Source organism: Zingiber officinale, chromosome 10A (genome assembly GCF_018446385.1).
Source record: "Zingiber officinale cultivar Zhangliang chromosome 10A, Zo_v1.1, whole genome shotgun sequence".
NCBI lineage: Eukaryota > Viridiplantae > Streptophyta > Magnoliopsida > Zingiberales > Zingiberaceae > Zingiber > Zingiber officinale.
In genome coordinates, this window is record NC_056004.1 from 20,211,469 (window position 1) to 20,239,314 (window position 27,846).

A 27,846-nucleotide genomic window follows, 5' to 3' on the forward strand; every position below is an offset into this window, starting at 1 on the left:
TTATTCGGTTCTTCAGCTCTTTTCATGAGTTGGATTTCCTCACTAGTCATCATCAATGGCAAAGTGAAGAACAAAGAAAAAGCTTGATCCTTACTAGGGTTATCACATTCCCAATTCATTTCTCTTCCTCTCCCTCCCTCTCGCTCGGTCGTCCCATGGAGTCAGCGACCAGTTCATTTTGATCCGGATCTAGGGATGGGCGGGAGGTCCGACGGCGAGAACGTCCGAGAAGTCCTCTGCGACGCCCTCGCCGGAGCATCCGCAGGTGAGTGCATCCTACTCGTGCCCTTGACGCGATCAGTCTGTTCGTGCAAAATTTTATTCTCTTTTTGCTTGATTGGTGTTTGTCTCGATGGTGAATGCAGGGGCCATAGCTGCGACCTTCGTCTGCCCGCTGGACGTGATCAAGACGCGGCTTCAGGTCCGTGGCCCGTCGGAGGTGCGCCTCTACTCTTCCCGCCGTACGTTTCTCCACACTGATACTAGGCTTGGCTTCTTTACTTCTCACTCTTTGTTGAGAACTGGCATCTTCATTTATGCCGTCTATCTTTGGCACATTAGAAATACATCGGAGTTTAAAGGGTGTACTGATTGGAAGAAATCATCATGTCTTGCAAGCAATACATTGGGTCGATTTGGCACATTAGAATGCTAATAGAGTTTGACTAGTACTGGAAATTGTTGAAAGTAGAAATTCAAAATACTGCTAAAAGTTAATAGATTAAGAGTTGAAAAGTAGCTTAGTTACTACTGATATGTTGATTTAGTTGTACATATATTTATTAATTTATATCATAAACTGAGTACTGATTGTGATAAAGTTAGGAAAATCAGGCAATTGACTAGTATATTTTGTCTTTGTTCTTCTGTTCCGTTATCTTTTGCTCGAGTTGCTAGTAGGTATTGTTTATTTTACTTAAAATGAGGAATGAATTGTACGTTCATTTATTGTTTTATTCTGTTAAATTGAGTTCAGTTTGCAAACAAGATATGTGGTGCATTGAAGTAATAAAGAGGCTCAGAAAGCATTAATTAGGACAGCAAGAAAGTTGCACGTAAAAACCAGACTTTGGATATATAGGATAAAATTACTGAATGACACAGTTTGGTAACAGTTGGCTTAGACCCCCCTAAGATTACTTTCCAAATTAGATGCTCTTCAAACCTTACACGCAATGGATCTCCAATTTTTTTCAAACCATCTATGCTTTTGAGTTGCTTTAGGTGTCAGATTCTCTATGTTATATGGTTTTTTGTTAGTCAATAGTTTACTATTTTCTGAAACACTTATTTATGCATAGATTACATTCCAAATACTTATTAAACTTCTTTCTATTATTTTGGATGGAGCATAAAATTTTCTATAAACTTTACTTCCGTTGTACCCTTTATTTCTTTATTTTGATTCACTCTAATTCTCCATCTTATTATCTTGATATCATTTATTCCCTATGTTTTTCAATTGATTGTGTAGCATAACCTTATGTATTCTTTTTCTCTGAATTAAGGCATATAGCCCTAAAATCTTGGTGAAATATTATTTTCTCCAGAATTTTGCATGTTGTTGCAGCCAATTTCCTCCTATATCATTCTCTAGTCCTCAATTGGCGGAGGGAGTAGTAAGTATAAAATGAATGTGGCCTCCCTTCCCTCTTATTACAATACCTCCAAATTTCTACTGCTTCAACTAAGCTTTATATATCTCTTGCTTCATTTGAAGTTGTTGAAAAAAAATAATCTAAGTTTTGGTTTTTTTTGGTAATTTCCTATTTGTATTAGGTTAACTTTTTATTTAGTTTTTGGGTAAAATAGGTCATATAAGTATTTGATGTTGCCGTCATATTTTAAAGAGAGAGGGAGAAAAGATAGCTTTTTCGGCTGGTTCCTTTTCTTAGTTTTACAAGCCTTGCAATTGTTTTTTTTTAAAGATATACATCCTTGTTTCCCGTGTTCATAATCTATATTGGCTGCAATTTGTTTCTTTCAACGATTGCAAGTTTCTGTTCTTACTTTGGCTTCATTCTTTTAAATTTGTTTTTTTTTGGGTTATTCTTAGTTGAGTTCTACAAGTGGTATCAGAGCCAGGTTTCTATTGATCATGGCAAATAGAAGTATTCTCTATTTGGTTCCCAAATTAACGGGAAAATAGGAGTATAGTTTTTGGAAGCTTCAGATGGAGACACATCTTACAACGTACAAATTATTGATGTACGTGAATGAAGATTTAGCGAAAGATGCAGATGATGATGACCAGAGACGTGATAGTTTGGCTTTATCTCAGATACACTAGGCAATCGATATGTCTGTGTTTGTCAAAATTTCCACCGCTAAAACTGCAAAACAGGCGTGGGTTATTTTGGACAAAACATATCGAAGTATTGACAGAGTCCAAAGGAATAACTTGATGGCGTTGAAGAGAAAATTTGAAGGATGTATGATGTAGAAGACAGAGACAATTTAGGCTTATTTTTCTCGTTTAATGAGATCAAAAACGAGATGGAACTCAATGGCTATGAGGTTGAAGAGGAGATATTTGTTGAAAAAGTTTTGAACAGTTTGCCTTTGAAGTTTAATTATATTGTGGCTGTATTGCAAGAGACGAAAGATTTTTCGAAGATGTCCATTGAAGAGTTGCATGGTTCGCTGATTTTACATGAAAGCAAGATTAATGTAAGACTGTAGAATTCGACGAAAAAGGATTCAACAAAAAAGGTGTTGCAAGCCTTGACTCCAAAAGGCAATGGACAGGGACAATCCAATAATGGTGGTGGTGATTCACATGCTCGTGGTCAAAATTTTAGAGCTCGTGGGCGTGGTGGCTGTGGGAATTACCAAGGTCGTGGTAGAGGTAATTTCCAATTTTAGAAAAGAGGTAATCCTAACAATTCCAATTATAGTCTACAATTTCAAAAATATGAGGTCCGTTGTTATAATTGTGGAAAGTTGGGTCATTATAAAAAGGATTGTTGAAGTGTAAAGGTTGAGAATAAAAATGGGCATGCTCAAGTTGCTAAAACTGATGACGATAACCATGAAACAATTTTATTTTCTGCTGGTATTGCTGAGGAAAATAAAAATTTTGTTTGGTATCTTGATTCTGACTGTAGTAATCATATGTGTGGAAAAAAGAAGAATTTTTCTAATCTTGATGAATCTTTTCAAAGCACTGTGAAGTTTGGTAATAATCAAGTTGTTCCTGTGATGGGTAAAAGTAGTATTCCCATTACTTTGAAAAATGGGAAGAAGAGTTGCATTGGTGGTGTTTATTGTGTGCCTAATTTCATCATAATTTGTTGAGTCTTGGTAAGTTGCAAGAGAAGAATTATGATTTTAATTTTAGACGTGGTGTTTGTACAATTCGTGATGAACGATTGAGGCTAATAGCTAAGGTAGATATGAACAATTATCGGTTGTTCCCTATTACTCTTAGTTATTATGATTTGTCTTGTTATAGCACTACTGGCTTCGATGAGACTTGGTTATGACATATGAGATTTGGACACTTTCATTTTGGATGTCTAAAGTATATTGTTAGAAATAATGTGGTGTCTGGATTACCATTATTTGGTTTTACCACTAGACATTGTGAAGCATGTATTTTGGGGAAGAAGCATATGGATTCCTTTCCAATAGGTATTGCTTGGAGAGCAAGACAACCATTGGAGCTCATACACTCAGATTTGTGTTCAGTTGAGGTTCCTTCTCGTGGAGGTAACAAGTTTTTCATTACTTTATTTTAGTCGGAAGACATGAGTGTATTTTTGAAATATAAATCCGATGCATGTGAAGTCTTCAAGAGTTTTAAGTCATATGTTGAGAAGCAAAGCGGTTATATGATTAAGATTTTGAGGACTGACAGAGGCACTGAATATACAGTATGTGATGATTTTTTTGGCTAACTATGGAATCAAGCATCAGATGACAGCTAGGTGCACTCCTCAGCAGAATGGTATTGCGGAGAGGAAAAATCGTACTGTGATGGAAATGGTGAGATCTATGATGAAAGCAAAGAGTATGCAAAGGAGTTTTGGGCTGAAGCTGTTTCTTGTGATGTTCATGTTTTGAATCGGTGTCCATCAAGGAGTATTCGAAAAACACTCGTTATGAGTTGTGGTCCGATAATAAGCCAAATATTTCTCATCTTAAGGTATTTGGTTGTGTTGCTTATGCCCATGTCCCAGATGCAATCCGGAAGTTGGATGATAAAGCAGAGAAATGCATCTTTATTGGCTATAGTAGTGAAACAAAGGGGGGTACAAGTTGTTCAATCTAGACACTGGGAAGGTAATCATTAGTAGGGATGTGACTTTTGATGAGCAAGGAGTATGAGATTGGAAAAAAGAAGAGCCTGAGTCACCACAGCCACCGGCGCCGATGTATATGGATGGAGTTGATGAGAGAGGAGGAGCAAACTCAACAATCATTTTGTGATTCTTCTACTTCTAGTGGTCGTCCGCGGAGGAAATCACAATTACCTGCTCGTTTGAATGACTATGTTGTTGGAGATACGATTGACCATTTCAATGACAAAGATGTTGTGAATTTTGCTTTGTTTGTAGATTGTGATCCTGTTGACTTTAAAGATGCTGTTGCTTATGATCGTTGGGTGAAAGCAATGCGTGAAGAAATTCATGCCATTGAGAAGAATAACACTTGGGAGCTCACAAAACTTCCAAGTGGGAAGAAGCCCATAGGTGTTAAATGGGTTTATAAGACTTAAGTACAAGCCTAGTGGAGAAGCTGTAGATACAAGGCAAGGTTGGTAGTGAAAGACTGCTAGCAGAAACTTGACATTGATTATTTTGAGGTATTTGCTCCTGTTGCTCGTCTTGATACTATTCATATGGTGATTTCTCTTGCTGCTCAAAATTGTTGGAATATATATGAAATGGATGTAAAATATGTCTTTCTGAATGGAGTACTTGAAGAAGAAGTGTATGTGGAGCAACCTTCTGGATTTCTTAAAAAAAGACAAGAAGATATGGTGTATAGGTTGAAGAGAGCTTTGTATGGGTTGAAACAAGCTCCAAGAGCGTGGTACACGCGTATTGACACCTTCTTTGTTGAAAGTGATTTTCAAAGGTGTCCGTATGAGCATACTTTATATGTGAAGTCCTTTTCAGCTAGTGACGTTCTTATTGTTTGCTTATATGTTGATGATTTGATTTACACTAGGAATAATCAAAAGATGATGGCAGATTTTAGGGAGGTAATGATTAGACAGTTTGAGATGATGGATTTGGGTCTCATGTTATTTTTTCTTAGGATTGAAGTTACACAATCAGATCGTGGTATCTTTATTTCTCAAAGAAAGTATGCGGGTGATATCTTGAAGAAATTTAAGATGGATAGTGCTAATTCAATTATGACTCCGGCTGAAGAAAGGTTGAGGTTGACTAAAGATGACAATGGTGGTGTTGTGAATTCTACCTTTTTTAAGAGCTTGGTTGGGAGTTTAAGGTATTTGACATCGACAAGGCCTGACATCAATTTTAGTGTTGGACTCATCAACAGATTTATGGAGAATCTTCGACAGTCACACTTACAGGCAGCCAAGAGGATCTTGAGGTACATCAAAAGCACTCAAGGAGATGGTATTTTGTATGTAAAAGGTGAGCCTGTTGAACTTCTTGGATATACTGATAGTGATTGGGCCGGTGATACAGTTGAGAGAAAGAGCACTTTTGGATATGTCTTTTTCATTGGTTCTGGTGTGTTTTTCTAGAGTTCAAAGAAACAACCAATTATTGATTTGTCGACAGCTGAGGCGAAGTACATTGCGACATCAAATTGTGCTACCCAAGCAGTTTGGTTAAGGAGGATGCTTGGATATCTTCAACATAAGCAAGATGATTCGACCATGGTATGTTGCGATAGCAAATCAGCTATTCAGTTGACTAAGAATCCAGTTTTTCATGATCGCAGTAAGCACATTGATATCAAGTACCACTTCATTCGTGACTTGGTTCGTGAGAATGAGATTGCAGTTAACTATTGCAAGAGTGAAGATCAAGTGGCAGATATTTTTACCAAGGGATTGAAGATGGAGACTTTTATGAAATTGAAGAAAATGCTTGGCATGGAGAATGTTGCAAACTTAGTTTAAGGGAGGCTATGTTGAAAAATAATAAACTAAGTTTTGGTTTTTTTTGTCATTTCCTACTTGTATCAGGTTAACTTTTTATTTAGTTTTTGGGTAAAATAGGTCATATAAATATTTGATGTTGCCGTCATATTTTTAAGAGAGGGAGAAAAGATAGCTTTTTCGGCTGGTTCCTTTTCTTAGTTTTACAAGCCTTGCAATTGTTTTTTTGAAAGATATACATCCTTGTTTCTTGTGTTCATAATCTATATTGGCTGCAATTAGTCTCTTTCAACGATCGCAAGTTTCCGTTCTTACTTTGACTTCATTCTTTTAAATTTGATTTTTTTTTGAGTTATTCTCAGTTGAGTTCTACAAGTGGTATCAGAGCCAGGTTTCTATTGATCATGGCAAATAGAAGTATTCTCTGTTCGGTTCCTAAATTAACGGGAACATAGGATTATATTTTTTGGAAGCTTCAGATGGAGACGCATTTTACAGCGTACAAATTATTGAAGTCCGTGAATGAAGATTTAGCGAAAGATGCAGATGATGATGACCAGAGACGTGATAGTTTGCCTTTATCTCAGATACACTAGGCAATCGATATGCCTGTGTTTGTCAAAATTTCCACTGCTAAAACTGCAAAACAGGCGTGGGTTATTTTGGACAAAACATATCGAAGTATTGACAGAGTCCAAAGGAATAACTTGATGGCGTTGAAGAGAAAATTTGAAGGATGTATGATGTAGAAGACAGAGACAATTTAGGCTTATTTTTCTCGTTTAATGGAGATTAAAAACGAGATGGAACTCAATGGCTATGAGGTTGAAGGTGAGATATTTGTTGAAAAAGTTTTGAACAGTTTGCCTTTGAAGTTTAATTATATTGTGGAGCAACCTCTTGTTGGAATATATTTCAAATGGATGTAAAGTCTGCCTTTCTGAATGGAGTACTTGAAGAAGAAGTGTATGTGGAGCAACCTCTTGGATTTCTTAAAAAAGGACAAGAAGATATGGTGTATAGGTTGAAGAGAGCTTCATGCGGGTTGAAACAAGCTCCTAGAGCGTGGTACATGCGCATTGACACCTTCTTTATTGAAAGTGATTTTCAAAGGTGTTCGTATGAGCATACTTTATATGTGAAGTCCTCTTCAGCTGGTGATGTTCTTATAGTTTGCCTATATGTTGATGATTTGATTTACACTAGGAATAATCAAAAGATGATGGCAGATTTTTGGGAGGCAATGATTAGGCAGTTCGAGATGATGGATTTGGGTCTCATGTCATTTTTTCTTAGGATTGTAGTTACGCAATCAGATCGTGATATCTTTATTTCTCAAAGAAAGTATGTGAGTGATATCTTGAAGAAATTTAAGATGGATAGTGCTAATTTAATTATGACTCCGACTGAAGAAAGGTTGAAGTTGACTAAAGATGGCAATGGTGGTGTTGTGAATTCTACCTATTTTATGAGCTTGGTTGGGAGTTTAAGGTATTTGACGCCGACTAGGCCTAACATCAATTTTTGTGTTGGACTCATCAGCAGATTTATGGCGAATCCTCGACAGTTACACAGGCAGCCAAGAGGATCTTGAGGTACATCAAAGGCACTCAAGGAGATGATATTTTGTATGCAAAAGATGAGCCTATTGAACTTCTTGTATACACTGATAGTGATTGGGCTGGTATACAGTTACGAGAAAGAGCACTTCTGGATATGCCTTTTTCATTGGTTCTGGTGTGTTTTTCTAGAGTTTAAAGAAACAACCAGTTATTACTTTGTCGACAGCTGAGGCGGAGTACATTGCACCATCAAATTGTGCTACCCAAGCAATTTGGTTAAGGAGGATGCTTGGATTTCTTCAACATAAGCAAGATGTCTCAACCTTGGTATTTTGCGATAACAAATCAGCTATTGAGTTGACGAAGAATCCAGTTTTTTATGGTCGCAGTAAGCACTTTGATATTAGGTGCCACTTTATTCGTGACTTGGTTCGTGAGAATGAGATTGCAGTTAATAATTGCAAGAGTGAAGATCAAGTGACAGATATTTTTACCAAGCGATTAAAGATGGAGACTTTTATGAAATTGAAGAAAATGCTTGGCATGGAGAATGTTGCAAACTTAGTTTAAGGGAAGGCTTTGTTGAAAAAAATAAATTATGTTTTGTTTTTTGTTTTGGTAATTTCTTATTTGTATTAGGTTATCTTTTTATTTAGTTTTTGGGTAAAATAGGTCATATAAATATTTGATGTTGTCGTATTTTTAAGAGAGAGGGAGAAAAGATAGCTTTTTCGGCTAGTTCCTTTTCATGATTTTACAAGCCTTGCAATTGTTTTTTTTTTTGAAAGATATACATCCTTGTTTCCAGTGTTCATAATCTATATTGGCTGCAATTTGTCTCTTTCAACGATCGCAAGTTTTCGTTATTACTTTGGCTTCATTCTTTTAAATTTGATTTTTTTTTGGGTTATTCTCAGTTGAGTTCTACAAGTGGTATCAAAGCCAGGTTTCTATTGATCATGGCAAATAGAAGTATTCTCTGTTCGGTTCCCAAATTAACGGGAAAATAGGAGTATATTTTTTGGAAGCTTCAGATGGAGACACATCTTACAACGTACAAATTATTGAATTACGTGAATGAAGATTTAGCGAAAGATGCAGATGATGATGATCATCAGAGACGTGATAGTTTGGCTTTATCTCAGATACACTAGGCAATCGATATGTCTGTGTTTGTCAAAATTTCTACCGCTAAAACTGCAAAACAGGCGTGGATTATTTTGGACAAAACATATCGAGGCATTGACAGAGTCTAAAGGAATAACTTAAAGGCGTTGAAGAGAAAATTTGAAGGATGTATGATGGAGAAGGCAGAGACAGTTGAGGTTTTTTTTTCTCGTTTAATGGAGATAAAAAACGAGATGGAACTCAATGGCTATGAGGTTGAAGATGAGATGTGTGTTGAAAAAGTTTTGAACAGTTTGCCTTTGAAGTTTAATTATATTGTGGCCGTATTACAAGAGACGAAAGATTTTTCGAAGATGTCCATTGAAGAGTTGCATGGTTTGTTGATTTTACATGAAAGCAGGATTAATGAAAGACTGGAGAATTCGACGAAAAAGGATTCAACAGAAAAGGTGTTGCAAGCCTTGACTGCAAAAGGCAATGGATAGGGACAATCCAATAATGGTGGTGGTGATTCACATTCTCGTGGTCAAAATTTTAGAGCTCGTGGGCGTGGTGGCCGTGGGAATTACCAAGGTCGTGTTAGAGGTAATTTCCAATTTCAGAAAAGAGGTAATCCTAACAATTCCAATTATAGTCTACAATTTCAAAAATGTGAGGTCCGTTGTTATAATTGTGGAAAGTTGGGTCATTATAAAATGGATTGTTGGAGTGTAAAGGTTAAGAATAAAAATGGGCATGCTCAAGTTGTTAAAATTAGTGATGATAACCATGAGACAATTTTATTTTCTGCTGGTGTTGCTGAGGAAAATAAAAATTCTATTTGGTATCTTGATTCTGGCTGTAGTAATCATATGTGTGGAAAAAAGGAGAATTTTTCTGAGCTTGATGAATCTTTTCGTAGCACTGTGAAGTTTGGTAATAATCAAGTTGTTCCTGTGAAGGGTAAAGGTAGTATTCCCATTACTTTGAAAAATGGGAAGAAGAGTTGCATTGATGGTGTTTATTGTGTGCCTAATTTTCATCATAATTTGTTGAGTCTTGGTCAATTGCAAGAGAAGAATTATGATCTTAATTTTAGACGTGGCGTTTGTTCAATTCGTGTTGAACGAATGGGCGTTAATAGCTATGGTAGATATGAACAATTGTTGGTTGTTTCCTATTATTCTTAGTTATGATGATTTGTCTTGTTATAACACAACTGACTTCGAGGAGATTTGGTTATGGCATATGAGATTCAGACACTTTCATTTTCGAGGTCTAAAGTTTATTGTCAGAAATAATGTGGTGTCTGGATTACTATTATTTGATTTTACCACTAGATATTGTGAAGCATGTATTTTGGGGAAGAAGCACAGGGATTCCTTTCTAATAGGTAATGCTTGGAGAGCAAGACAACCATTGGAGCTCATACACTTAGATTTGTGTTCAGTTGAGGTTCCTTCTTGTGGAGGTAACAAGTTTTTCAATACTTTCATTGATGATTTTAGTCGGAAGATATGAGTGTATTTTTTGAAATATAAATATGATGCTTGTGAAGTCTTCAAGAGTTTTAAGTCATATGTTGAGAAGCAAAGCGATTATTTGATTAAGACTTTAAGGACTGACAGAGGCACTGATTATACAGTATGTGATGATTTTTTTGGCCAACTATGGAATCAAGCATCAGATTACAGCTAGGTACATACCTCAGCAGAATGGTGTTGCGGAGAGGAAGAATCGTACTATGATGGATATGGTGAGATCTATGATGAAAGCAAAGAATATGCCAAAGGAGTTTTGGGCTGAAGTTGTTTCTTGTGATGTTCATGTTTTGAATCGGTGTCCATCAAGGAGTATTCGAAAAACACTCCTTATGAGTTGTGGTCCGGTTAGAAACCAAATATTTTTCATCTTAAGGTATTTGGTTGTGTTGATTATGCCCATGTCCCATATTCAATCCGGAAGAAGTTGGATGATAAAGCTGAGAAATGCATCTTTATTGGCTATAGTAGTGAAACTAAGGGGTACAAGCTGTTTAATCCAGACACTGGAAAGGTAATCAATAGTAAGGATGTGACTTTAGATGAGCAAGGAGTATGGGATTGGAAAAAAGAAGAGCCAGCCACCGGCGCCGATGTATATGGATGGAGTTGATGAGAGAGGGGAGCAAACTCAACAATCATTTCATGATTCTTCTACTTTTGGTGGTCGTCCGCGGAGGAAATCACAATTACCTGCTCGTTTGAATGACTATGTTGTTGGAGATACGATTGACCATCTCACTGACGAAGATGTTGTGAATTTTCCTTTGTTTGTAGATTGTGATCATGTTGACTTTAAAGATGCTGTTGCTTATGATCGTTGGGTGAAAGCAATGCATGAAGGAATTCATGCCATTGAGAAGAATAACACTTGGGAGCTCACAAAACTTCCAAGTGGAAAGAAGCCCATATGTGTCAAATGGGTTTATAAGACTAAGTACAAGCCTAGTGGAGAAGCTGATAGATACAAGGCAAGGTTGGTAGTGAAAGGCTACAAGCAGAAACCTGACATTGATTATTTTGAGGTATTTGCTCCTGTTGCGCGTCTTGATACTATTCGTATGGTGATTTCTCTTGTTGTTCAAAATTGTTGGAACATGTTTCAAATGAATGTAAAGTCTGTCTTTCTGAATGGAGTATTTGAAGAAGAAGTGTATGTGGAGCAACCTCCTGGATTTCTTAAAAAAGGACAAGAAGATATGGTGTATAGGTTGAAGAGAGCTTTATATGGGTTGAAACAAGCTCCAAGGGTGTGGTACACGTGCATTGACACCTTCTTTGTTGAAAGTGGTTTTCAAAGGTGTCCGTATGAGCATACTTTATATGTGAGATTCTCTTCAGTTGGTGATGTTCTTATTGTTTGCCTATATGTTGATGATTTGATATACATTAGGACTAATCAAAACATGATGGCAGATTTTAGGGAGGCAATGATTAGACAGTTTGAGATGATGGATTTGGGTCTCATGTCATTTTTTCTTGGGATTGAAGTTATGCAATCGGATTGTGGTATCTTTATTTTCAAAGAATGTATGCAGGTGATATCTTGAAGAAATTTAAGATGGATAGTGCTAATTCAATTATGACTCCGGCTAAAGAAAGGTTGAGGTTGACTAAAGATGGCAATGGTGATGTTGTGAATTCTACCTATTTTAAGAGCTTGGTTGGGAGTTTAAGGTATTTGACGTCGACAAGGCCTGACATCAATTTTTGTGTTGGACTCATCAACAGATTTATGGAGAATCTTCGACAGTCACACTTACAGGCAGCCAAGAGGATCTTGAGGTACATCAAAGGCACTCAAGGAGATGATATTTTGTATGCAAAAGGTGTGCTTGTTGAACTTCTTGGATACCTGACAGTGATTGGGCTGGTGATACAGTTGAGAGAGAGCACTTCTGGATATGCTTTTTTCATTGGTTCTGGAGTTCAAAGGAACAACCAGTTATTGCTTTGTCGACAGCTGAGGCGGAGTACATTGCATCATCAAACTGTGCTACCCAAGCAGTTTGGTTAAGGAGGATGCTTGGATTTCTTCAACATAAGCAAGATGACTTGACCATGGTATTTTGAGATAACAAATCAGCTATTGAGTTGACTAAGAATCCAATTTTTCATGGTTGCAGTAAGCACATTAATATCAAGTACCACTTTATTCGTGACTTGGTTTGTGAGAATGAGATTGCAGTTAACTATTGCAAGAGTGAAGTTCAAGTAGTAGATATTTTTACCAAGGGATTAAAGATGGTTACTTTTATGAAATTGAAGATAATGTTTGGCATGGAGAATGTTGCAAACTTAGTTTAAGGGAGGCTTTGTTGAAAAAAAAAAAATTAAGTTTTGTGTTTTTGGTAATTTCCTATTTGTATTAGGTTAATTTTTTATTTAGTTTTTGGGTAAAATAGGTCATATAAATATTTGATGTTGTTGTCGTATTTTTAAGAGAGAGGGAGAAAAGATAGCTTTTTTGGTTGGTTCCTTTTCTTGGTTTTACAAGCCTTACAATTGTTTTTTTTTGAAAGATATACATCCTTGTTTCTTGTGTTCATAATCTATATTGGCTGCAATTTGTCTCTTTCAATGATCGTAAGTTTTCGTTCTTACTTTGGCTTCATTCTTTTAAATTTGTTTTTTTTTGGGTTATTCTTAGTTGAGTTCGACAAGTGGTATCAGAGCCAGGTTTTTATTGATCATAACAAATAGAAGTATTCTCTGTTCGGTTCCCAAATTATCGGGAAAACGTAACTATATTTATTGGAAGCTTCAGATGGAGACACATCTTACAACGTACAAATTATTGAAGTACGTGAATGAAGATTTAGCGAAAGATGCAAATGATGATGACCAGAGACGTGATAGTTTGACTTTAGCTCAGATGCACCAGGCAATCGATATGTTTGTGTTTGTCAAAATTTCCACCGCTAAAATTGCAAAACAGGTATGGGATATTTTGGACAAAATATATAGAGGTATTGACAGAGTCTAATGGAGTAACTTGAAGGCGTTGAAGAGAAAATTTGAAGGATGTATGATGGAGAAGACAGAGACAATTGAGGCTTATTTTTCTCGTTTAATGGAGATCAAAAACGAGATGGAACTCAATGGCTATGAGGTTGAAGATGAGATGTTTGTTGAAATAGTTTTGAACAGTTTGCCTTTGAAGTTTAATTATATTGTGGCCGTATTGCAAGAGACGAAAGATTTTTCGAAGATGTCCATTGAAGAGTTGCATGGTTTGTTGATTTTACATGAAAGCAGGATTAATGAAAGATTGGAGAATTCGATGAAAAATGATTCAACAGAAAAGGTGTTGCAAGCCTTGACTCCAAAAGGCAATGGACAGGGACAGTCTAATAGTGGTGGTGGTGATTCACATGCTCGTGGTCAAAATTTTAGAGCTCGTGGGCGTGGTGGCCGTGGGAATTACCAAGGTCGTGGTAGAGGTAATTTCCAATTTCAGAAAAGTGGTAATCCTAACAATTCCAATTATAGTCTACAATTTCAAAAATATGAGGTCCGTTGTTATAATTGTGGAAAGTTGGGTCATTATAAAATGGATTGTTGGAGTGTAAAGGTTGAGAATAAAAATGGGCATGCTCAAGTTGCTAAAATTGGTGATGATAACCATGAAACAATTTTATTTTCTGCTGGTGTTGCTGAGGTAAATAAAAATTCTGTTTGGTATCTTGATTCTGGCTGTAGTAATCATATGTGTGGAAAAAAGGAGAATTTTTCTGATCTTGATGAATCTTTTCAAAGCACTGTGAAGTTTGGTAATAATCAAGTTGTTCCTGTGATGGGTAAAGGTAGTATTCCCATTACTTTGAAAAATGGGAAGAAGAGTTGCATTGGTGGTGTTTATTGCGTGCCTAATCTTCTTCATAATTTGTTGAGTCTTGGTCAGTTGCAAGAGAAGAATTATGATCTTAATTTTAGACGTGGTGTTTGTACAATTCGTGATGAACGATTGGGTCTAATAGCTAAGGTAGATATGAACAATTGTTGGTTGTTTCCTATTATTCTTAGTCATGATGATTTGTCTTGTTATAGCACTACTGGCTTCGATGAGACTTGGTTATGGCATATGAGATTTGGTCATTTTCATTTTGGAGGTCTAAAGTTTATTGCTAGAAGTAATGTGGTGTCTGGATTACTATTATTTGATTTTACCACTAGACATTGTGAAGCATGTATTTTGGGGAAGAAGCATAGGGATTCCTTTCTAATAGGTAATGCTTGGAGAGCAAGACAACCATTGGAGCTCATACACTTAGATTTGTATTCAGTTGAGGTTCCTTCTCATGGAGGTAATAAGTTTTTCATTACTTTCATTGATGATTTTGGTCGGAAGACATGGATGTATTTTTTGAAATATAAATCTGATGCTTGTGAAGTCTTCAAGAGTTTTAAGTCCTATGTTGAGAAGCAAAGCGGTTATATGATTAAGACTTTGAGGATTGACAGAGGCACTGAATATACAGTATGTGATGATTTTTTTTGGCTAACTATGAAATCAAGCATTAGATGACCGCTAGGTACATACCTCAGCAGAATGGTGTTGTGGAGAGGAAGAATCGTACTGTGATGGATATGGTGAGATCTATGATGAAAGCAAAGAGTATGCCAAAGGAGTTTTGGGCTGAAGCTGTTTCTTGTGATGTTCATGTTTTGAATCGATGTCCATCAAAGAGTATTCAAAAAACACTCCTTATGAGTTGTGGTCCGGTAAGAAACCAAATATTTCTCATCTTAAGGTATTTGGTTGTGTTACTTATGCCCATGTCCCAGATGCAATCCGGAAGAAGTTGGATGATAAAGCAGAGAAATGCATCTTTATTGGTTATAGTAGTGAAACAAAGGGGTACAAGCTGTTCAATCCAAACACTGGGAAGGTAATCATTAGTAGGGATGTGACTTTTGATGAGCAAAGAGTATGGGATTGGTAAAAAGAAGAGCCTGAGTCACCACAACCACCGATGCGGATGTATATGGATGGAGTTGATGAGAGAGGGGAGCAAACTCAACAATCATTTCATGATTCTTCTACTTATGGTGGTCGTCCGCGGTGGAAATCACAATTACTTGCTCGTTTGAATGACTATGTTGTTGGAGATACGATTGACCATCTTACTAATGAAGATGTTGTGAATTTTGCTTTGTTTATAGATTGTGATCCTGTTGACTTTAAAGATGCTGTTGCTTATGATCGTTGGGGGAAAGCAATGCGTGAAGAAATTCATGCCATTGAGAAGAATAACACTTGGGAGCTCACAAAACTTCTAAGTGGGAAGAAGCCCATAGGTGTCAAATGAGTTTATAAGATTAAGTACAAGCCTAGTGGAGAAGCTGATAGATACAAGGCAAGGTTGTTAGTGAAAGGTTGCAAGCAGAAACTTGACATTGATTATTTTGAGGTATTTGCTCCTGTTGCTCGTCTTGATACTATTCGTATGGTGATTTCTCTTGTTGCTCAAAATTGTTGGAATATATTTCAAATGGATATAAAGTCTGCCTTTCTGAATGGAGTACTTGAAGAAGAAGTGTATGTGGAGCAACCTCTTGGATTTCTTAAAAAAGGACAAGAAGATATGGTGTATAGGTTGAAGAGAGCTTTGTATGGGTTGAAACAAGCTCCAAGAGCGTGGTACAAGCGCATTGACACCTTCTTTGTTGAAAGTGATTTTCAAAGGTGTTCGTATGAGCATACTTTATATGTGAAGTCCTCTTCAGCTGGTGACGTTCTTATTGTTTGCTTATATGTTGATGATTTGATTTACACTAGGAATAATCAAAAGATGATGGCAGATTTTAGTGAGGTAATGATTAGACAGTTTGAGATGATGGATTTGGGTCTCATGTCATTTTTTCTTGGGATTGAAGTTACACAATCTGATCGTGGTATCTTTATTTCTAAAAGAAAGTATATGGGTGATATCTTGAAGAAATTTAAGATGGATAGTGTTAATTCAATTATGACTCTTGCTGAAGAAAGGTTGAGGTTGACTAAAGATGGCAATGGTGGTGTTGTGAATTCTACCTATTTTAAGAGCTTGGTTGGGAGTTTAAGGTTTTTGACGTCGACAAGGCCTGACATCAATTTTAGTGTTGGACTTATCTGCAGATTTATGGAGAATCTTCGACAGTCACACTTACAGGCAGCCAATAGGATCTTGAGGTACATCAAAGGCACTCAAGGAGATGGTATTTTGTACAAAAGGTGTGTTTGTTGAACTTCTTGGATACACTGATAGTGATTGGGCTGGTGATACAGTTGAGAGAAAGAGTACTTCTGGATATGCTTTTTTCATTGGTTCTAGTGTGTTTTTTTGGAGTTCAAAGAAACAATCAGTTATTGCTTTGTCGACAGCTGAGGCGGAGTACATTCCTACATCAAACTGTGCTACCCAAGCAATTTGGTTAAGGAGGATGCTTGGATTTCTTCAATATAAGCAAGATGACTCAACCATGGTATTTTGAGATAACAATTCAGCTATTGAGTTGACTAAGAATTCAATTTTTCATGGTTGCAGTAAGCACATTGATATCATGTACAACTTCATTCGTGACTTGGTTTGTGAGAATGAGATTGCAGTTAATTATTGCAAGAGTGAAGATTAAGTGGCAGATATTTTTCCCAAGGGATTGAAGATGGAGACTTTTATGAAATTGAAGAAAATGCTTGGCATGGAGAATGTTGCAAACTTAGTTTAAGGGAGGCTATGTTGAAAAAAAATAAACTAAGTTTTCATTTTTTTGGTCATTTCCTATTTGTATCAGGTTAACTTTTTATTTAGTTTTTGGGTAAAATAGGTCATATAAATATTTGATGTTGCCGTCATTTTTTTAAGAGAGAGGGAGAAAAGATAGCTTTTTCGGCTGGTTCCTTTTCTTAGTTTTACAAGCCTTGCAATTGTTTTTTTGAAAGATATACATCCTTGTTTCTAGTGTTCATAATCCATATTTGCTGCAATTTGTCTCTTTCAACGATCGCAAATTTCTGTTCTTACTTTGGCTTCATTCTTTTAAATTTGGTTTTTTTTTTTTTTGGATTATTCTCAGTTGAGTCTACAGAAGTGATGTTCTAGATATCATAACTGTATCTGCTACCATCGACAAACCCAATATTGTTATCTCTCATCCAATCTATGACCATTTCATGAAGCATTGCAGGTTTTGGATATGTAGATCATTCAGAGAAGACTATTTGTTGGATACTCTCCATTCAATATTATCAAGGAAGAATTGTTATTGGTAATTATTTTCTTAAAAGTATACAAAGGCAAATATCCTGCACTTTCTTCCCTATAGCCTGGGAAGGTTTGATGAGGGTTGATGCTGCATCATCATTAATCTGGCTGCCAAACTCATTCTCATTGCAGTTTCAATTTGAGGGAGAGCAACAAAAAATATATTATTTTCTTTTTTATTAATTATTATTCCAGATTCACCTTAATTCACCATAGAATACAAAATAATTCAATTTATTAAAAGTTTATTTAGGGAAAAATGATAAAAGGTCAGCTCCACCTTCGGTTGGCTTTAAGAGGTATTTATTCAGATCTTTGTTAATGTTCTGAATTGTTTTAACATGCTATCTCTTAATGGGTTATTCAGTAGTTTGATAGGAACCCATGCTTTTCCTCCATTGTAATTTAGACTACTGATTTATTCTTTCTTACTAAATAGGCAACATCATTATTTCAAGCCTAAAACAGATCATAAAAAATGAAGGTGTGAGTGGTTTATATCGTGGACTCACTCCAACTGTTACTGCACTTCTTCCAACCTGGACTGTAAGAATCCTCTTTTACTTTCTATTTTCATGCAGTCATCTTCCTTTATCTCTGTTAGTTTGTTCAAATGCAAGTAGTATTATTTGAAATTCTGGGTATCTAACTTTTTGAACTTTTGAACATAGTAACAGCTAAGTTCCCAATGGAAGTCAAACAAACATTTGCTTATTGTATAGTCTGGAGTAATTTTTTTCTTCCAGATACATAAGCATATATTTTTCTCAAGATCCATAAGCATATATTTATTGACTGGATGCAGGACACTTACCACATTTTGATGATGAGTCACTGAATAATTTACAACTTTACATAATGGATGTTCCATGAATTTTTATTAGAAAATGGATTCGACATTGTTGGGTCTTCATGGTTCAGCCCTATTTGCATCATTATGCTGGACAAAAGGAATGGCAGAATCTCCAATAGAAAAAATTGTTAGTTGATAAAGAAACACAAGCTCATTTTGAGTTTCTCATATTCAAAATGCAGTCCAGATCTATGCTGAATTCTATCATTAATCTGTGGAGATCCTGTGGTTATAGATGTCCAGTTGGATTGGAATGAATCAGTATGAATTCCATGAGATGTAAATCAGCCAAGAAAGTTGAATCATTAAAGGGAATTGCATGAGACAAAAAAAACCCATATAGTTAATTGCTGTCGTTGAATTATAAGCATGGTGTAAGAGAGAAGACGGGCGCCAAGAATTCTTGGAACTTATGTTACTTGGACTTGAGTATGAATATCCAACACGATTATTTATTTATTTTTTTTTGAAAAAATCAGGGTTTAGATGAAGAGTCCCAGTATTAGAGCTTAAACAAATTACAATGACCGTTCACATCTTGTTTCTTGTCATATGTTAATCTTCTCTCTCAATTGTAGTTTGTATATCTAATATAATGTAGATTATCAAGTGTAGATTTTTTTTTTCAGGGTGTTTATGAAATTTCTAAGAAATGAAATTGTAATTTCGAGGTAATGAAAAGTATGTAATGAATTTTTTAATAGGTTTAATTAAATGTAATATAATAAAACAAGAACTCATCAAGAAGTTGATGAAATGCAATGCTTACTTATCACTGGCATTATGAAAGATGAAAGACTAAAAAGTTTCTTGTCTTTTGAGCTTGTATGGTTATTGAGTATATGCTTTCCTCTTTTGCTTTCTTTTCTTGATCAACAGTTTCCCTATTGCAACTTAGGCCACCATAGTGAATCACTGGAAGAACCTCTCTAGTTGTACATTTATATTTAAGGCTATTTACATTTGACCTGTACAATACAACTGCACTTGCAGAACTGTTGAGCCCTAAATGCTTGTTATTTAGCCTGTCTGTGTACACGCGACATAAATATGGTATACTACATCAAACTGGTTGGTCAATTGTTTGTTAAGAGAAATCAGCAAAAAGAATATACATAGTCAAAATCGATAGCTCAGCAGAAAGGGACTTAAACAAATTTGTACATAATAATTCTAATGTCATTGATGCTACATGGCCCCATACAGAGTATTTATGTAAGATCGCCTACAAAAAATCTCAGTTTCTCTGGCTGTTGAGATTGTTTACAAATATAAAATTGCAAATACCTACATCTGGCACTATTGACTGATCTTTGGAAAAAAAAAAAGAGGCATTGGAGTCATCTAAGTTTGAATATGTTCAGAAGCTCTAGATTAACACCTGAGTGAAATGAGGTATATCATTAAAGAGGTTTTAAAAGAACTAGCTGAAAGGCCTTAGGGTTCTTTATTGCTAATAATTAAAACTTGAATAACCAATTGCAAATGTTCTTGGTCTTACGGCTGCTTTCTCACTCAGTGGATGGAAGAGATCCATATTACCATTGCCCAAAGGTAGAAATTTTATTTTGTACTTACTAGACGACCTGATTTCTCTTCATTGAATCACCAAGTCCAGGACTACTGCATTTTGTATGCATATATTAGTTTCCCTCATGACAAATTGATCCGAAAAGGACATCATTTTTGTTTTTCCACAGATTCACCTCTGATGCTATAGGTACTATGGTATCCTAATTTCAACACTTATATAACTAATAAAAAAAATACTATGTGCAGGTGTATTTTACTGTTTATAATCAGCTGAAAAGCTTGCTTCATTCACATGGTTGGTCTCCTTTTTCCCTGTATTTCCTTTAGACGTTTTCTTTATTTTTCATCATATGGACGCACTCTGCTAGTTGAGTAATTTGGCAAGTTTATGAACCTTAATTTTCTAATCTACATGTGCATAAGCAGTGGATGAAAATAAGGAGCATTCAATTGGTGCAAATGTGCTTGCTGCTGCAGGCGCAGGAGCTGCAACAGCTATTACCACCAATCCATTATGGGTTGTTAAAACTAGACTTCAAGTATGTAGTTTTCCATTCTGTTATCCTTCTCATTTAATATATTTTTAAAGTTTAAGTCCTTTAACAAGGAACTTCTAATATTTAATTTCAGACTAGGTGCAAAAGAATGTATAGTTATCTATTTTGACCCAAGTTATCACATTGCAGTGACAGTTTTTAGTCTTAGTAGCTACTACTAACAACTGTCAGGCATGCAAATTCAACTGCTTTTGGCCTCAGTTAATTCAACTGCTTTTGGCCCAGTGAAACTTTGGGCATCTTGAAAGTGGTTTAATATTAGTGAAAGGCCTGCAAATGACAAAGGAATAATTGAATTGGACATGTATATCTGTGGGATGCAACTCTGGACTTCTACTATTTTCTGCAAAAATTAGAGTATGTTTGATCAGTTTGTGAGCAAAAAATTCCAACTGCCAGAAGCTTAATAGGTTGTTATAGCATCATGTTTGACTGTTTTATGTGTATCCTATGTTCCTTGACTCTTAGTTGTCTACACATTGAAGATTCAAAGCCATGCTAAAGCATATCTTCTACTATTTTCTGCAAAAATTAGAGTATGTTTGATCAGTTTGTGAGCAACAAATTCCAACTGCCAGAAGCTTAATAGGTTGTTATGGCAGCATGTTTGACTGTTTTATGCGTATCCTATGTTCCTTGACTTTTAGTTGTCTACACATTGAAGATTCAAAGCCATGCTAAAACCAATATGCAACTCTTTTTTATTTTATTGAGTGGTTGTGATTCGAAGCCATGCTAAAGCCAATATGCAACCATTTAATAGACTGATAATGATTTGGTATATTTTTAGCTGGTTATGACATTATTCATTCTTTTGCTTATGCAAGGTGGACAAGGTTCTTAAAAGGCATGGGCATGTTCTTAAAGTGAGAGAATAATTAAGATGGATAGAGAAAAGATCTCTAAGATTCAATTATCTTGGATTTATTATTGAACAAGGAGATTTCGATTAAGATATTATTAATAAGTGAAGATTAAGTGGTTGAAATGGAGAGGAGCTTCTTGTGTCATCTTTGTTTCTTGTGTGCCTCTTAATTCCAAATAAAAATGTCTAAAAGCTGTGATGCAATTCACCATACTTGGTCTCCAATTCTTTCATCGTATTATTATGGTTCAAACCATTGAATAGACAAATCCCACAACAGTTGGATGGTGATAAAATTATCAATGATTGAATATTATTAGCCAATTAGGCTACGTTTGATAGGGTGTAATCTGTCTTGTAATGTAATCAGGATTACATTACAAGGTTGATTATTTTGTTTGGTTTAATTTTAAACTTGTAGGCTGCGTTTGGTAGCATGTAATCTACCTTGTAATGTAATCCAGATTACATTACAAAGTCGATTATTTTGTTTGGTTTGATTTAAAACTTGTAATGTAATGTAATCTGGATTACAAAATGTAGTGAAGATTTGTAATCTGGATTACAAAACAAATACTATGTAATCCGATTACATTACGAGGTCATTGTTTCACCAAAGTTTAAATGCCGAATATACCCTAAGTCTGTTGTCGACTGCCGCCCGCCACCGGTCGCCGAACTTCGTCGCCCGCCGCCGCCGGTCGCCGGCCGTCGACCGCCGCAAGAAAAAAAAATTCGGTGCCGCTGGCCGCCCGCCACTGCCAATTGCCGGCCGTCGATCGTCGGCCGTCGATCGCCGTTCGCCTCCGCCACCGTTGCCCGCTGATCGTCGCCCGCCTGCCGTCGCCATCGCCATCGATTGGCGAAGACGGTGGCCTGCTGCGGCGACCGACGGTGGCGACGACAGCTAGTTGCTGATGGCTGCCGCAAACTCCGGCAGAGGTATGGCGACCGCCGATAGAGCTCATAGGATATTTTTGTCATTTTATAATAATATGAATTACATTCCTTATAAAAAATAATGGACACCAAACAAAAGAATGTAATCACCTTTGTAATAAAAAATTACATACATTACAATACCAAACGTAGTAATGTAATCAAGATTACATTACATTACATTACAAATTTGATTACATTACAAGCTAGATTACATTACACCCAACCAAACGTAGCCGTAATTAGGGGTGCAAATGAGCCGAGCCGCTCGTGAGCCGCTCGCGAGCGGCTCGGTCAAAGCTCGACTCGAGCTCGAATTTGACTGAGCTCGAGCCGAGCTCGAGCCGGCTCGTTTAACGTTCGAGCCGAGCTTGAGCTTATTTAACATAGGCTCGAGGGCTCGTCGAGCCTATTCGAGCCAGGCTAAAATTCAATATTCTAATGTTTAAAACAATTATTACTTTCAAATAATCTAATAAATTGAGGGGTGCTGGTGGTTAGAGTGTTTTATTGGGTTGTTAGAGGTTGAAGGTTCAAATCCCAGCTTCCGCAACTTATTTTTACATTACAATCCATTTTCGAGTCGAGCTCGAGCCGAGCTCGAGCCGATCATTAAATGGTCGAGCCGAGCTCGAGCTTAAATTCTGAAACTCGCTCGAGCTCGAGCTCGAGCCGAGCCTCTTCAATTTTCTCGAGCTCGAGCTCGAGCCGACCCAGGCTCGAGCTCGGCTCGGCTCATTTGCAGCCCTAGCCGTAATGTAATGTAATCTGGATTACAAAAGGTAGTAAAGTTTTGTAATCTGGATTACAAAGCAAATACTATGTAATCGGATTACATTACAAGGTCATCATTTAACCAAAATTTAAATGCTGAATATACCTAGTCCACCGTGGGCGTCATCCACTGCCGTCGGCTGCCGCTGCCCACCGCCGGCGACCACTGCCGGCCGCCGCTGCCCACCGCCGGCCGCCGCTGCCCACCGCCGGCTTCCGGCGACCACCGCCGGCGACCACCGCCGGCCGCCGGCGACGATCGTCGACACCGACGATCGTCGCCAACGACCACCGTCGGTCGCCACCGGCGATCGTCGCCGGTTGCCGGTGGCGGCTGCCGTCGGAGGAGGCGACGACCGTTGGTTGCCCAAGCCCCGACAGAGGTGCGGCGGCCATCGATAGAGATCGCATGATATTTTTGTCATTTTATAATAATACGAATTACATTCTTTATAAAAAATAATGAACACCAAACAAAAGAATGTAATCATCCTTGTAATCAAAGATTACATACATTACATTACCAAACGTAGCAATGTAATCAAGATTACATTACATTACATTACAAATTTGATTACATTACAAGCAAGATTACATTACACCCAACCAAACGTATTAGGAAATAACTCTTGTAAAAAGTCAGTATAATAGAGATGCAAATTGTGAATGTATTGCTAGAAAGCAGGTGACAGAAGGATAGAAAATAGATGAGATGATGGATTCCATCCAAGACTAATAGTAGATCTAGAGCTATATATGGTGAAGTAATAAGAGTTGAAGGTACTCTCCAGCAGAAGAATGCCTATCTGCCTTTCGAACACAAGAAAGCAAGTTTCTCCTTTCCATCAATATTGTCAGATTTTTTTTTTTCAGTTTTTTTTAGGTTGCAGGGTGAAATGAGGCATGACTTCCATACTTAGATTTAGCCACCAGGGGCAGGGCTTTAGCGTCTTAGTTCATCCAGGGAGTCTGAACAGCATGAGTGTTTTCAGTCTATATTTATAATAAGGTACAGGAAAAAAATTTGATAGGAGATAAAGGGTGTTAGGTAGAGAGAGAATAAAAATGTGTTTAATTCAATTAAAAGTAATTTCAAAGACGAATATTATTAGCAATGTGGCACGAGATAAGCTATGTGTCAGCTCTTATAGTTGGGGCATCTTGTTGTTTAGAAGGGAGTGCCAATGAATGAGAAGTGGAGAAGGGGGTCCAAAGATTACATAAAAAACCATGAAAACAACTGAAATAGCAATTCAAGATATGTAGACCAATTCAAACTACCAAAACTAGTTATTGAAATTTATTTCATTCGGTGATGTCTGGAGCTCAACCAGTCTTGTTTTCTTTAAATTTAGACTACTTTAGGCAATATGGTTGACACTGTTATATTTGCCTCCATTTGACTTTTGAAACCCATCGCATCAGTAGTTACTAGATGAGTACTGAATGAGATTTTCATCCACACTTCATATCAGGATGTTTCAGAAAATTTTTCAAAAAGTTTTCTCATATTTTAGAAAATAAATGTTGAAAAAAATAAATAATTAGAGTTAGACTTTTTTGACACATTTGAATTTATTAGAAGAGAACGATGTGATAAATATTTATTTTTCAAATTTCACTTTATTTTATTTTCTAAAAACTTCAAACTGAAAATAGAAAATTTTTAGTTACTAAATAAGTATTTACTCTTTGTGCCCATAGATGTCGAACCTTAAAATGTAGAGAATGTATTGGTTCCTCTTTTTTTTTCTTAAATATTTTTTTATCTTGGTGCAGTTGATTTACCCAAGTTTCATATATAGTAGTTGACATGTATAAAAAAAGTATACCTGTTCATGTCATAACTTGTCTTTGAATTTGTAATTTGGCAGGGGGTGTTCTAAGTCATATTTGTGTGCAGCTATTCAGATCAACTATGTCTCTTTTGCATTTATTTCCCTGTTCCTTTTTTACTTGTAAACTTATGTTCCTTTGTTCTACCATGGAATTGGATTTCTCTTGCAATCATAAAATCAACATAGGATCTGCAGAGGAAAATATTCTTAAAACAGGAAATTCATTTAGTAACTTCCAATATTTATAGCTTGAAATCCTATTGAATTGCTGCTCGTTGATGACATCCTTTTGTTATTTCTTAAATGCCACTTGGACATGTTCAATTAAAACAAATACTAACTGGATGGAATAGATAACATGATACTTGCTGACAGCTTTCTCTTTTCAATCTTATTTTACTAAAGATATTTGTTCTGACTCACTTTATATGCTCTTTTTGCACTTCATTATTATAATTGTTACTGAACATAGGTCTTGCTGGTGACCCTTCTTTCTTGTTTCCATTTTGAATAGACTCAGGGAATGAGGGATGATGTGGAGCCATATAAAAGCATGTTATCTGCTTTAAGAAGGATTACACTTGAAGAGGGAAGGAAAGGTCTATACAGGTTAGACCTATAGTGTTTTGGATAATAAAATATCTCTTTTATTTTTGCTTCTGTTGAAGCTTGTAGCATATTATCCTTTATTCGTGTTCTTTTGGGATATAGTGGGCTTCTTCCTTCTTTAGTGGGGATTAGCCATGTTGCTATCCAGTTTCCATCATATGAAAAGATCAAGTCTTACTTGGCACGAAAAGGTAACAGCTTCATGGAACTACAGCTCAGAAAAATTTCTCCACAATTAGCTGCTTATTGACAGCTTCAATGCAGAAAACACTTCAGTGGATAGGCTTAGTCCCAGTGATGTAGCTATTGCTTCTTCCCTATCTAAAATAATTGCATCAACTTTGACATATCCACATGAGGTATGCTGTCTGTCTACTAAAATGTTTACTGTCTTCAATCTGACTCTAGTTTCTTGGCCTAGTACATTTTACGTTTAAATTCCTAATTAGACTCTTTAGATCTGTTATCACTAGTTGGTACTTGTTTGATTACCAACTTACCATGTGAGTTCTGGTGAATTCTATTTTAAACTTCAAATCTACAAAGAAATCATTTTGGCGGGGTTCAAATGATGTCTAGAATCTAGATGAGCTAAGAATTGATCAGAAAATGATGATTTCGTTTTTATATATATAAAATTATCTACCTTGTTCTGGGGAACTCAATTTAGTGGTTCTATCAGGTCATACGAGCCCGGCTACAAGAACAAGGTCATGCACGCAACAATAGCAACAAATATGCAGGGGTAACAGACTGCATTAGGAAGGTATTCTACAAAGAAGGCATCTCTAGTTTTTACCGTGGCTATGCTACAAACTTGCTGAGAACTACTCCTGCTGCTGTTATTACATTTACAAGTTACGAGATGATTCATCGGTTTTGCCTCCAAGTAATCTCTACCTGACCAGAAGCATAGAGAAAGCCTGAAAACCATCCATTTGACAGATTGGTTGAATAAGGCAACAAGAAGCACCGGGCAAAGATACTGCAACCATCAATTTTAAGTTTTGAAGAAATACCTAACTGCAGATAGGACCTCGCCTTTGAGATTGACAAGTCAAAAATATCCAAATATCTGATTCTCCATGTGAACAAAATAATTCAAGGTGTGCAACAGCTTGTATCTCTGAAACATGTGAATTTTTTCTTAATTTTTTCATGGAACTGCAGAGCTTGAAAGTATGTTTTCAACCTATATTATTTATTACCGGAACAGTTCTTATATCCTTGCGGTTGCAAGAAGAGATTTTCTTGTCTCTTTGGGCAGCATTTATTTTCCGAAAGGAATGACTGATGAAATAAATGTTTTTTTTTTTTGAAAAATACATTTTTTTATACCTCAAAATATTTCTGTTAGCGTAGGGATTGGCGAAACGGGCGTTGCTGCCAGCATCGAAAAGCACGAAGAAAGACCAAGGGAAGCGAGACGAAGACACGGTGGAGGTTCCGAATGAACTATGCAGTCCTTGTTAGCTCTTTTTGTGAACAGAGGACATCGTGTTCATTTGGAGCAACGCATGATTGGCAGTATCCCTGGGACCGCGTCCATAGAAGAACTGAAGCTGGCCAAGATCCTGGGGAAAGATTCAGTCGAGCAGCGAAACGGTCGACGAAAAGTTAATGGCCGAGTACTTTCTGAATTGGTCCAGGGCATGCAGTCGGTTGGGACCAACTCCAAACCTATCGAAATTTAGACTCCTTTAAACGCTGAGAAAGAACAAAAAAACACTAGGCTTTTAAACTCCAAGTCCTTGGAAACTACGTACCGCCTGCTGCTTGCTGCTGTGTCGCCATGTTATCACGTGCTCTGACTATTGTTACTAACAAATATATATATATATATATATCGATCTGTAGCTCCCTCTCAATAATTCCAGATCCCAATCCTTTCTTCACCCCTCTCTCTCTCTCTCTCTCTCTTCGGTTTCTTGAGGCTGGTCGACCGGGCGGTGGATTCTGATCCCTCCGGCAGGCGTCGGCGACGATGGGGCCGCCGACGAGAGCCGCTCTCTGCCTCGTGCTCCTGCTGCTCTGCTTCACTTGGCTCTACTGCTCGCACGAGGCAACCGCCGCGGCGAGTAGGCCGCTGTCTACGGCGAGCTCCCACCGCCGGGTCAGTACCGATTTTCCCTTCATCGGCCGGAGACCCTTCCCGGACGACGCCGTTACCCCCGCCGCCGCCGGCGTAGCGGACAGCAAGCGGCGCATCCCGAGCTGCCCCGATCCGCTCCATAACAGGCGATGATCAACCTGTAATAATTAGTTGCGTATGTGTATAATTGCATGGATCGGATACCACATGTCTGTCTCTTCTTAATGATATCTCGTTCCCATAA

The 27,846-nt window shown here is 37.0% G+C and overlaps 1 protein-coding gene across 5 annotated transcripts; it reads left to right on the forward strand.

Moving 5' to 3' along the window:
* Nucleotides 1-27,846, forward strand: LOC122027441 (nicotinamide adenine dinucleotide transporter 1, chloroplastic-like). 5 transcript variants are annotated; one of them, XM_042586405.1, is made up of 10 exons: nucleotides 1-265; nucleotides 366-461; nucleotides 17,982-18,088; nucleotides 20,175-20,223; nucleotides 20,355-20,467; nucleotides 25,416-25,510; nucleotides 25,613-25,701; nucleotides 25,775-25,869; nucleotides 26,193-26,276; nucleotides 26,369-26,734. In XM_042586405.1, exons 1-10 carry the CDS (start codon nucleotides 196-198, stop codon nucleotides 26,435-26,437), a joined length of 867 nt encoding a protein of 288 aa, XP_042442339.1. In that variant the 5' UTR covers nucleotides 1-195; the 3' UTR covers nucleotides 26,438-26,734. The 5 variants fall into 5 exon arrangements, 3 of the variants coding, with proteins under 3 accessions (XP_042442339.1, XP_042442338.1, XP_042442340.1); XR_006124414.1 differs by adding an exon at nucleotides 26,868-27,846 and having other exon boundaries at nucleotides 6-265; nucleotides 26,193-26,616; XR_006124413.1 differs by adding an exon at nucleotides 26,873-27,846 and having other exon boundaries at nucleotides 6-265; nucleotides 26,193-26,616.

Excerpts from the sequence above, each read along its gene's own strand:
- LOC122027441 (XM_042586404.1), top strand. The coding sequence starts at position 196 with ATGGGCGGGAGGTCCGACGGCGAGAACGTCCGAGAAGTCCTCTGCGAC. Across the intron at positions 266-365 it reads CCTCGCCGGAGCATCCGCAG|GGGCCATAGCTGCGACCTTC; the intron begins GTGAGTGCATCC and ends TGGTGAATGCAG. Across the intron at positions 25,511-25,612 it reads GGAAGGAAAGGTCTATACAG|TGGGCTTCTTCCTTCTTTAG; the intron begins GTTAGACCTATA and ends TTTGGGATATAG.